This window comes from Sporisorium graminicola, chromosome SGRAM_12 (assembly GCF_005498985.1).
Source record: "Sporisorium graminicola strain CBS 10092 chromosome SGRAM_12, whole genome shotgun sequence".
Lineage (NCBI taxonomy): Eukaryota > Fungi > Basidiomycota > Ustilaginomycetes > Ustilaginales > Ustilaginaceae > Sporisorium > Sporisorium graminicola.
The window spans coordinates 1-11611 of NC_043722.1; the positions used below are offsets into that span (position 1 = coordinate 1).

The 11611-nt window shown below is 53.6% G+C and overlaps 4 protein-coding genes across 4 annotated transcripts; 3 read left to right on the plus strand and 1 right to left on the minus strand.

Moving 5' to 3' along the window:
- Positions 1–1604: 1604 nt before the first annotated feature.
- On the minus strand, positions 1605–3800 carry EX895_001553 (uncharacterized protein; the record flags this gene model as incomplete). Its single annotated transcript, XM_029882152.1, has 1 exon — positions 1605–3800. The coding sequence occupies one exon, from the start codon at positions 3798–3800 to the stop codon at positions 1605–1607; it is 2196 nt and encodes a 731-aa protein (XP_029741007.1).
- Positions 3801–5117: 1317 nt separating this feature from the next.
- Positions 5118–5996, plus strand: EX895_001554 (uncharacterized protein; the record flags this gene model as incomplete). Its single annotated transcript, XM_029882153.1, has 1 exon — positions 5118–5996. The coding sequence occupies one exon, from the start codon at positions 5118–5120 to the stop codon at positions 5994–5996; it is 879 nt and encodes a 292-aa protein (XP_029741008.1).
- A 3238-nt stretch (positions 5997–9234) lies between these two features.
- Positions 9235–9796, plus strand: EX895_001555 (uncharacterized protein; the record flags this gene model as incomplete). Its single annotated transcript, XM_029882154.1, has 2 exons — positions 9235–9469; positions 9558–9796. The coding sequence occupies 2 exons, from the start codon at positions 9235–9237 to the stop codon at positions 9794–9796; spliced, it is 474 nt and encodes a 157-aa protein (XP_029741009.1).
- Positions 9797–10516: 720 nt separating this feature from the next.
- EX895_001556 (uncharacterized protein) lies at positions 10517–11611 on the plus strand (the record flags this gene model as incomplete). The annotated part of the gene is made up of 1 exon (XM_029882155.1): positions 10517–11611. One exon carries the CDS (start codon positions 10517–10519, stop codon positions 11609–11611), a length of 1095 nt encoding a protein of 364 aa, XP_029741010.1.

Consider the following 11611-nt stretch of genomic DNA (forward strand, 5'->3'; position numbering starts at 1 on the left):
CCTAACCCTAACCCTAACCCTAACCCTAACCCTAACCCTAACCCTAACCCTAACCCTAACCCTAACCCTAACCCTAACCCTAACCCTAACCCTAACCCTAACCCTAAGCATCAGTTGCACTGTTGCAAAGCAGAGAGGCTGGATGTCAGTGGAGTGCAGTTGACGTGTGGTGATGCTTGTGCAAATACAGTACATACCCGTCATCAGGCACGCTGCAAACCATGTTGGTGTTGTTGGTGGTGGTGGCGCTGTTGGTGCCAGCACCAAGAGAGCAGTTGGAAAGTGCAGACATGGTGAAGAGGATGCAGAGCTGGGAGCGGAAGAGTACGGTAAAGTGAAGAATGAATTGTAGACCATCCAACAGCAAGAAGGCAGCCTCTTTGTACTCAGCATCCATCCGCCCAGCAGCCTCATGGCAGGATGGGAAGAGACGCACAGCAGGGCATACGGGATAGACAAAGGAGCACGGCCAACTCTCTTGCTGGAGACCATCCTGGCCACACCAAGCAGTTGGCAGCTGTAGGCACTTGTGCTGCTGCCGTCTCAGAGCTTCTCCACCATGGAGACAATGGTGGACCGTACCTCAGAGAGGCTGCAAGCTTTGTCTTTTGTCTTCCTCACCCCTTTCATTGACCGGCTACAATGCATCTGACTCTTGCCGTCCACAATCTGTTGCCTGCAGCTTTATGGTCACAAAGCATGGTGCAAACAACCCGATCTGACTGACCGTGAGAGCAGGCTGCCAAATTCCCATCCTTTGTACGGCCTTTGCCAGGACAACCGTCATTGGTTGTTCAGTTCAACCCACTTCTCTGACGGTAGCCACCTTGGACTGCTGCTCCATTTCACACGTCTTTTTGCATCCATCTTTTTGCAAACATTTACGGTGTACCATTCCAAACTGAAGTCCATCACAGCATACTCTGACTGTCAAACATTGACACCCCCTTGGACAGCGGCCAGCAGGGGCAGTCACCAGGCCAACGGCGGCCATGCCAAAACGGTGTTGCGGCCGTAACGCACGTGGCCTGTGTCAGCAGAGCAACAGCCGCTTCAAAGGGACAGCGGGCCGTACCAGCCAAAATTGCAAGGTGGTCGTAGAGCATTTGAGCAGTGTGCGCAAAGGGACGGTCGCTTCAAAGGGACCGCCGGCTGTACCCGCCAACCTTGCAAGATGGTGGCCGTAGAGCACGTGAGCAGTGTCAGCAGAGCAACGGTCGCTTCAAATGGATGGCCGGCCGTCGCCTGCCAAAAAGGGGGAGGGGGCCGCAGGGCACAAGAGCAGTGACTGCATTTCCGAGAAATTCACGTGTCGCGGCCGTCCCCAATTTCAAACCGTACGAGGCACTCCACCTGTGTCTTGGCCGAGCGACCGTGAATTTGTTTGGATGTGAGATCGCGGCACATTTGGCAGGGCGGCCACGGACTAGGGCTAGGCCCACATGAATATAGAATTCGAAGACTGTTGCATGTGACTCGATTGTGTTAGGATCTGATGGCGACGAGAGGGAATGTCTCAAGAGAATTTCACGGCGTCTTGAGGGTATATGAATATGGGTACTGTATGATGAAGCTCCTGCTCTACGCTACAATTGTATTCTCGACTATACGTTCTTGAACGCAAGGCTGCTCGACTTTCTCGCTTCGATGACGCCTTTGAGTGCAGTCATGAGCTGCTGCACCCTTTCGGGCGTCTGTGACACACTATCGCAGCTGGCAGCCGCGTTGATAAAGCAGACTACGGCTGACTGATATCTCTGAAAAGCCTGGTTCGCTTTGGCACGTGCGAGCATTGCCTCGTCCTTTTGCTTCAGGATACCTCCCATGCGCTTGATGCACCAGAACGCCCAGCCCAGGGACCACGACTGCATCATGCCCGGATGTAGACGGATGATGCCAAACAGCGTTCCATGATCGCAGACCAACACTTGTCGGTCGAGCGCCATCTGCACCTCGTGCTCTAGTCGTCGTTTCGCTTCTTCTTTGGATTTGGCATCGCAGGTTGAAGAAAATCCGATCTCTTCGACGGCCAGGTCGAGTGCCGCCCACTGTCCTAGAAAGAGGAAGAGGAGAAAGCTGCGCCGAGTTTGATCTTCTGGATGTTTGGGGCCGGTGATGTGCAGCATGTCGTTCCAGTCCCATGTCAACGAGGGTCCGAGGTTATCGTGCCATGCTTCCAAGTCATCGAGCACCCGGAACAGATCTCGAGGTTCAATGCCGTCTCTACGGGCCTGAGGAGAAAGGATGTTGTACGCCACGTAGCGGCAAATGTTGGAGAGCTCGACAAAGTACTTGCTGAATGCGATGGGCGTTGCATCGGTTGTAGTGGTAGCGAGTTCTGGAAACGTGTGAGCCAGACTGATGTCGTGCTCCTCAATAAGCGGCATCGTGCGTCCTCCTTCGGCTCGGATGGCGTCGAAGACGTAGATGGTCCAGAATAGGAGCCGCTGCCGGATTGCATCTCGGCCTTCGAGACGAGTGCCGAAGGGTTTGTCGCGATGCAGCTCGAGCTTCTTCATCAGTCGTATGAGTCCTTCGTGTGACAAGATGTCGACGTCGTACACGCCTTGTGCGGACATGGGATCTGGAATCGATTTAGGCTCGCAGTCGGCGTGTTCGGACATGAGAATGACGGATTCCAACGCGTCGAACCCATCACGCACCAGTCGATCCTGGTCCTTGATCAACCTGCGGTAGTGATCAAAAAGGTCCTTTTGCAGCTCGAAGCGGTTGGCAAACTGAGTAGCTCCCGCTCCACGACAGGCTAGGGCGATGATGAGAAGCTCCGAGACTGGCTGTTCGTTTGGGTCTGATATTGCCTCCACATACAATCCGCTATAGCGGGAAAAGAAAGCGTGGTATCGAGGCCAGAACCACTCGGGACGGATGAAGCCAATGCAACGGCCCATGCTCTCGAAGTAGGCTCTTACGCAAAGATCCAAGATGTGCTTGTCGAGCGATGCGATACCGAGCAAGCCACCGACAAAGCCGACTTGTCCGGTCGCAAGGTTCAGAGAAGGCTGGTCGAACGGATTGCGTCGCTTGAGCGCGTTGCACTGGGCTGAGACTCCATTTGTGACCTTTGAGCCGATCACATCGGGCGACGATTGGTCCGAGTCGGCTGCAGTAGCTGACATGGGTGCAACCTCGGAAGACGCCGAGTCTGGAGCGGCTGTTGAGGAATCATCAAACTGATACTGATGGATAAGATGGTGGGCCTCGTTGACCGGCGTATTGCCCGTAGAGAGATGGAAGACATTTGCATTATTGGAATCCAGAGCGGCGAACATGCTATTCTGAATGATGCAGTTGTGCGGGTGAGCATCGTCGGCATACAAAAGCATATTGCCGCCATCCGTAGCTGTAGACAGCAAGGCAGGCTCTTCGTGAACACGAGCAGCCTGCTGCTCAGAGGCAGTTTGGAGCAAGCCGGTCAAGCCAGGCGACATTCCAAGCGCGTCTTGAAACGAGCTTGTTGAGTTCGAGAGTGGTGCACGACAAGCTTGCAGACTGTCATGCTTGGTTGCGGTTGCGCTCTCCGGTGTGTCGATTGAGGATGGCTCACTAGCCTCCTGCTCCTCATGAAGCATCTTGATCCGCTTGCCCAAGCGCGTCTTTGGGGGGTTGACGGTCAAAAGGCACTCCATGGATGAGGTCTCGCATCTTGTACATGCCGAATGTCCCTGTTGAAGACGAGACTCTCGATCGCACTTGACCTTCCGGAAGCGGCAAGCATTGCAAGCAACGTACAGCTTTCGCTTGCGGTTGCCAGTCTTGGAAACTTCGGCAGCGTCGGTCATGTTTGCAGATGGGGTGAGTGTATTGGTTGAAGCTATGCGGATGGCAAGCCTGTAGATGCGCAAGGGCCTGTAGGCACAAGACGTTGATGGTCGACGTTAATTAGCTGAGTCGAAGCTGCAAGGCGTGCAGCCTGGTGCATACGAGTCAGAGCTCGACCAGAGCCCCACCCGCCGGCAAAAGCGGTGCTACAACTCTATTTTTCTTTGTGCGAAAGAAAGCGTTCCGAGTTGTGTCAGGTAGAAAAGGTCTTGTTCCGCATTAGCCGAGAAGGCGCCCACCCATTCGAGCATTAGCAGACACCACTTATCTTGGTCCCACTTTGCCAAAACCCTGTTTTTGCCTGCAGAGCTTTTTTGCAAGTCGGGCTCGGACCCCTGTGGGGTTCCGTCTACATGGGTATGGGTTTTGCCGGTGCTGGCGTAGCGTTGGCAGCTGTCAACTGGCTCTTGCATTAGAGGCAGGTTTGGAAGAGCAAGGCTGCCGAGCGGAACAAGGCAGCGGAGAAGCCCTGATTACCTACTCCATTTGTACAGTTCGAATGAATTCACAGCAAGCATCTTTCATCGTGAGTTAGGAATGCAAATGACGAGCCAAGACGAGCATAGAAGAACATGGGCGTATCTGCTGTTCCTGCATTCTGCCCGCCCGCCCATCCTTGCAAGAGACAGTTGAGGGCCACCCAGCCTAATCATGTCAGAAGCGACAAAGGCCTACCCACGTGATCAATGTCTGCTGGTCGAGTGCGCTTGGTTATTCGGAGCAGTCGGCGGGGGGCTGAGCGACAACACGGACAAGAGGATGGGACACGAGTCGGCTATGCTCACTCGAACGGCAGCCAACAGCTGATGAGCAGTGTCTCCCTTTTTTCGCGTGTACCGAATAAGCACCCGAGCTGAGCTGTTGGACGCGAGCGGGGGAGCACACAACTTAGCCCCCATCCGCAGCTCGACTTTGAAACTTCCCGGTCGGCCAGGTAGCACAAAGTGCCGAATAGCGATTGGCTTAGGCGAACATGTGAGTGAGGGCCGGGAGTTGGAAACGTGGGATTGACGTGTTCCGCCGAATAAGCAGGCGTGCATTGTTCTGTGCGCTCGTCGGTGGGGTGGTGTACCGCGGGAGAGGGTGCAGTCTTACACCCTCGTGTCAGGGTATGCTGAAGCTTTCGTGTACGACGATGCTGCTCGGTGATCAGCATATAAAGGCTGTCAAGCCTGTAGCTCTGTTCAGCTCCGATCCCATCACACTCACACCTACCAACACCGCACTCATACCGATCGACTCGATCCAACCTAAAGCGACGTCAAACACAACTCACAATGACGTGGCCGACATCCGTCATCATCGATACGGTATTCATCCCGCTCTACGTGCTCACGCTGGGTGCGAACCTGCGCAATGTCGTGCACCACGGCCGCAGCCGCTCAGCGAGCTTCGTCTCGCTTCTCCTAGTCTCGCTGCTCCATCTCGTCGGCAACGTGCTGCTCGTTGTCGAGTACAACCAGCACAACGCGTCGATCCAAGTCGCGTCGTGGGGGTACACCTTGCAGTCGGTCGGCCTGAGTTTCGTCGTCTCTGCCTGCCTCGCGTTCTACTCGCGCGCGCACACCGAGTTGCATGGCCAGGAACCGCTCACAGCGAGGATTGTCAGGCTTGGCAACCTGGTCAACCTGGCTGCGCTCATCTGCGTCATCACGGGCTACACCAGTGCGAGCTTCACGGATGCGCAGGGGCATGCGCTCGACAAGGTGCACCTCCCCGCACAGGCAAAGGTCGGCGCTGCGCTCTATGTCGTCCTCGTTGTCGCTGTTCTCGCTCTCGTCCTCTTCGGCCTGCGTGGTGCAAGGGGCCGTACCGAGGCCGCAACAGTCAAGTTCGCCCTGCTTGTCGCAACACCGCTCATGCTCGTACGCGCAGCTTGGTCCATCTACACGGTGCAAGCAGGGTCCATCGTCAAGCCCAACAACATATGGGCCAAACTGGTGCTGCAATTCATCACCGAGTTCGTCGCTCTCAGCGTGCTGACCGCGTTGGGACTCTTGATTTCCAAGGTAAAGCCTGCTTTTGATATTGAGCACGTGGAAAGCTACACTCCCACAAAGACCGTGTCGCAACCTTTCAACGCACCACAGTCGCTAGCCGATCAGCAGCATCAGCAGCAGCAGCAACCTTTCTCGTACCCTCCTCACCACAAATGAGCACCGCATCTTATCGCGATGTAAATACTGCACAGCTTCATGTAAAATGCGGAACAAAACTTGTTTCCATGTGAGCGACGTTTTTATTAATATCATTCCAGTTGCGCACGTTTCTAATATTTCCGGCCCGGAAGTACTGTTCTAGCTCGACCTTGAGCTCCGTGCTAGGTTCGCTCTGAGCAGTGCCACATGAACCGCCACACTTGTGTCGAGCTGTACATTGAGAATGGTACAGGCTCCGATATTGTGTAGCATATAATGAAAGACCTGATGGCCCCCTCAAGGAGCGCTTGCTGCGCACCAGCAGCCTCCTCACGGATAGCTCACTGTACACCTCGATGAAATGCATTCTATCGTAAACGGCCATTGGCGCATGCCTCGCCTTCCGAAGGACAGAACAACAACGTTCAACAGTTGGTCATCACCAGTGAGCTCAAGGGTGAGCTTTTCCGCACAACGACAGCTGTTCCCGTCCTGTTGCCTCCATCGCTACAACCCTGGTAATAGCCTTCATACAGAATAGCAGCACTGTAGCTGGCCAGATATCCGCACTGTCCAACCGGTACCCAGCTAGTATACTCGACTTTCGACGAATACGATTCGACATAATTTGTGCCGAACGTTTGATACAGATTTGGATCCTTCCACGAGCCACCTCCCTCGAGCGAGTACTCGCTCGAAAAAGTAGCCTTCTTTCCCGGAGCAATTGACACAGTGCATGGTAAGGGTGACTGCCTGCAGTCGATCACGTCGGACGTTTGGGTAGGCCTCGAGCGTGTATAGTTACCTATAGTGAGAGGTAGAAAGAATTTGCAGGACACGTCTCGTTTCTCTTCTACTCTGATGTTGAAGTCGGAGAGCGTCGAATCTTCTCGGCCATCGAGTGCGGCGTTGTAGGTGCCAAGCGTGGGCTGACCAAGAGCAGCTGACACGAGGCAAGTGAGGAGGGTGATCAACATCAGTCCTCGTGCAACCTTGACAGTCCGACCTGCCGTGCTACTGGCTGGATTGGTACAGGCAATGCCAGCGCCGCTCCCACCATTTGCTTGCGAGTAGTTGAGCGCGATTGCCGGTACGTCGACCTGATTTGTTGTCAGGCACAGGTTTTGTCTTCCCCGATCTCCGATCTCGAAGATACCAGGACAATTGGTGCTGTTGAAGAATGCCGACTCGCAGTAGTAAAGAGTAGCGTTCTGCATCGTGTAGGTATAGGGGCAAGTATCGCGGACAGACAGGGCTTGGAGGCGTGTGGCCGCGGTCAGCCAAGCAAGTGATCGAGATACAGTGCAACCACTGAGTTGATGGAAGCACGAAGCGTGAATAAAGGGCAAGCAAGTCGCTGGATTGAGCTTCTTGCTTGTTTAAAAGCTTTTGTAGAATAGTTGAATCAGTGCTGCTAGTCTGTGCATGAATGTGGCCGCTAGAGTTTTGATTTTAGGAACGTCTTGGCGTTCTTGGCTAGAAAAGCTTGCGGGTCAACTTTCATAGCCACTCGCCATCAGTCGTCCCCAAACACGCTTTCTATTGGACAGCACTAGTAAGTTGCTCATGCTCAAGATCTGGGGGCAATAAGAGGTAGCGTACTCGTTGCTCAATAAAGAGAAACTCTGGAGGTGCTGAACAAGCTGTTCGATGAATACAAACAGCCGAGAGGGCTTCTTATTGGGTACACCTGGGTACGCTGGTGTACCCAATAGAAGACGGTGCCGAAACAGAGAAAGAAAGAAAGAAAGAAAGAAAGAAAGACCTTTCAGGGCTTGACAGGATTCGACGGCGTCATGTGATGGTGATTTCATGCATGACGTGGATGCCAGTGATTTCGTCAGATAAATTTCCCGGCGGAATTGACCAGCGTGACAGCAATCTCATGGTTAAGTCGACAATGTTGTCTGACAGCATTGCAAGGAGCGGACAGGTAACAGACCGACACATGTGCCTTTGCTGCAGCACAGTTTAGCGTGCTATAAGCAAGGGTTGAAGACGGGATCGTCGAAAGCTAGAAGCGCTCGAAGAGGCTCGAGGTGCTAGGTTAGCATGCTTGTGGAAGGCAGCGCAAGCTATAAAAAAAATTGGCAACGCAGTTTTACTTCCTGTTCCCCTTCCAGCGTCACGTTATGACTTCTAAGTACGTAACGTAGATTTTGCTGTACGTAGTAAGTACCCTTTTGGGGAAGACTTGGTGACTTATTTTTGTGCATCGTGAGTTTCACTACACGAATCTCTCACTATACGTACAGTAATTTTTCACACTATACGTACAGTAACTTTTCACACTATACGTAATGTGTAATATATGAACATCATTTCTGATTGATTGAGATTGTAACTGTGGCTGTACAACGTAGTGTTGGCTATACAACGTAGTGAGTGAGGTTGAGGCAAAAGCTGTCAAGGGTCGTGTGCCTGACTTTGATTCTTGTAGGTATTATAATAATAAAACCGCCCTACTTACAAGTTGGGATCACCTCGAACCTGAAGTGATTTAACTTTGCATGCTTGCACGTCCTACCTTTGAAGTGATATGACTTCGTGTGCTTGCACGGTCCTGCTCTCAAAGTGCGTCTTTGACACCTCTTCACACACAGCACGATCGCAAGCAATGAAGTTTAGTTGAGCTACTGTACCTACAAAGGAAGGATGGGCTCGACCTCCTCCTCCTCCTCCTCCTCCTCCTCCTCCTCCTCCTCCTCCTCCTCCTCCTCTGTCAACAATGCCTGGTCAGAATCAACTGGTGAGGAGTACTGCTTCACATAGGCATCGTCAAAGTTGTCCTCCAGCAACCTGTTACAGGGTGACGTTCCAGGAAGGTGTGGAGGATGCAGAAGGCGGTCGCAGACGATCATCGAGATAGGTATTGGTGGGTAGTGGAGGAGGAGGAGGTGTCGATGTGGAAAGAGCTCACCTCGAACGCAAGCGGGTCTTGGGTTCGAGGTCGAGCCTCAGCTTCGAGCTCACCTGCGTGGAGCGATCGCGGCCGAAGAAGTCGCGCACGGACGAGGACGACGCCACCAACGAGGGGCAAGGCCGTCATGGCTTGCAGATAGCAGACAGGGGCGCGTACCCCATTCCTGTCGGCATCATCGCGTTCTGAGTATTCTGATTCTATTATTAATAATGGGATGCCGAGGTTATCGCAGAGAGCTTTTGGGGTTTGGTCGTTACTGCTCCTTGACTTCCCTCGCCACTACCGCCGCCACTCTCCAAGTCGGCCAGCTTTTCGACGACAGCAGGTTGCAGAATGTCCAATCCGTTTTCCAACGACGTCCGAATCGACATTCCGGGTACAGCCCTGCTGCGGCTTGCAAGTGATGTCGTAGATGCCTTGAACCGCAAGACGATCGCAGAGGAACAAGAAAGACTCGCATCGCGACAAGACGAAGCAGCACACGAACTGTACGAGCAACGTGTCGATTTGAGCGTCACGCAGAGCTGTATCGATCCCTATCGCTGGGCTGTAGACAAAGCTGAACACGGTGAGTCGAACACATGCTAACTTTGCGTGCCTTGCGGCTGCCATGCACTCTGTCAGCTAACTGCTTCCTTTGCCCTTGACACTGACAGGTCGAGCGATACAATTGCACGAGGAAACGCCAGACACATCCAGGCGTTTGATGCACCTATTTGACCTGGGCACCATCCCCAAATCAGCAGTAGTCATGCCTCGAGCCATTGCTCTGCGGCGTCAAACACGACAGCTCGGCGAAGATGTTGCGAAACAGGAAGACATGATGCTTGACTTTCTTGAGTATCTAGCCTTCCATCGCTTGTCCAAGGACTTCTTCAGACTCTCTGACCAGTGATGCGCCTGTGTTCAGATCTTGCGACAATCCTTGTGTTGTTGTTGCAGCTATCTGCAGAGACCAAGTAACGGAACGCGAGTTTCGGTAAAATACACCTTTGCTCCGACTGAAACCAATCGTGTGCATTCCCATCAACTCTTCGCTGGCCCATGATGCTGTACATCTCTCGTACACCTGCAACTTCGGTCTTTAAGGTCGAATGAACTTTCACACGACTGGAACGGCTTTCTAGGCGCTCGATGAGTGGCTTAATTTGCGTGGGACTGCCTTGGTTTTGCATCTTGGGAGCGTCGAGCTGCAGTCCAAAGGGAGGGGGCGCGTCCCAAGCCTTTGTCCTCAACGTCAGCAGGGTCGTTTTCACGCGGGGGCGCTGAGAATGCGGGGTTGCTATAATTCCGCGCGGACTTTGTTGAGGTTGGACCCTTGTTGCTCGGCTGGGACACCTACACCTGCAGCACAAGCTGTTGCTATTTTATAGTATGAAGCCAGCGAGCTTGACCAAGCGGTGAGGAACACGCTCGTGAGTCTCTCTTTTCACATGCCATACCGTGCAACTTGTTGTTCTTCGAGGAGGTTTGTCGACACCCCACTCTCTGTCCATCCAATCAAGCTTGATGGATATATAATGCACTCTTCCATCTGGATCGGTCCCAGGTGCGCGAGCGTCTATCTTGACTCGACCTGACCTCTTCATCATCAACTCGCCACCGCATTGCCAACATGGTCGCGACACAGCCTCAAGCCGGTACTGCGCCTGCCAAAGGCAAATCTCACACACCTCAACCAGTCCGTCCATCGCAGGGTCCCTTGAAATCGACCTGGCACCGACAGGGCAACAAGGAAGGTTGGGGGCTGTTCCATTGGCTCATCCACTTGGTTGGCATCGACCCGCTTCCTCCAGCGTCGACCACCATTGTGCACGACAAGGACGACCCCATCCCCGTGTGGGACCACCTCAGCGGGCATCTCTACATTTGGTCACGCTTCGGCCTCGCCTTTGCATTGCAATACGCCTACACTCGCTACATGGGACACAACTTTGGCTTACTAGCCAACATACTCTACTGGGGCACGTTCGTCTCACTCTACGGCATCAATGTCATTCACAGCACTCGCAATCTCTCACAACGGATCGGCTTCCTCCAGCCACACAAGGCTCGCGACGGCATCCCTGACCATCGTGTCGGTGAGGTTCTCCGATCTCTGGCCATGACCGGCCTTCTGCGTCCCGTTGCTGCTACTCTGCTCTGCTACGATCCCAAGCAAGCCATAACGCTGTCTCCTTGGCTCCCCTTGCTCGTACCTGGTTTCGCCGTTGCCAACGACTTCTGGTTCTACTTGTATCATCGAGCCATGCACGAGTCCGATGTGCTATGGCGCTTTCATCGCACTCATCATACTGCCAAATTACCCACCACGGTACTGGCTCTGTACGCGGATACGGTGCAAGAATGGGGCGACGTGCTGGTCATCCCCGTCTTGGCGTATCTGACGGTTCGACTGGCGCTTCCGATGGGTTTCTACGATTGGATGCTGTGCTGGTCGTACATCGAGATGCTCGAGCTGATTGGTCACTCGGGCATCCGCTGTGCCGGCGGCTCGCCTATCTTTTGTTTCGTGCCGCTTGCCAAGTTTGACATGGACATTGAGATCGAAGACCACGACCTGCATCACTCGAACGGATGGAAGAAGTCTGGAAACTACGGAAAGCAGACCAGGATCTTTGACAAGCTGTTTGGCACCATGATGCCCCGCGTCGAGACGCTCGATCATCTCGTCGACTGGTCGGACAAGGTCTGGTTGCCTCAATGGTAG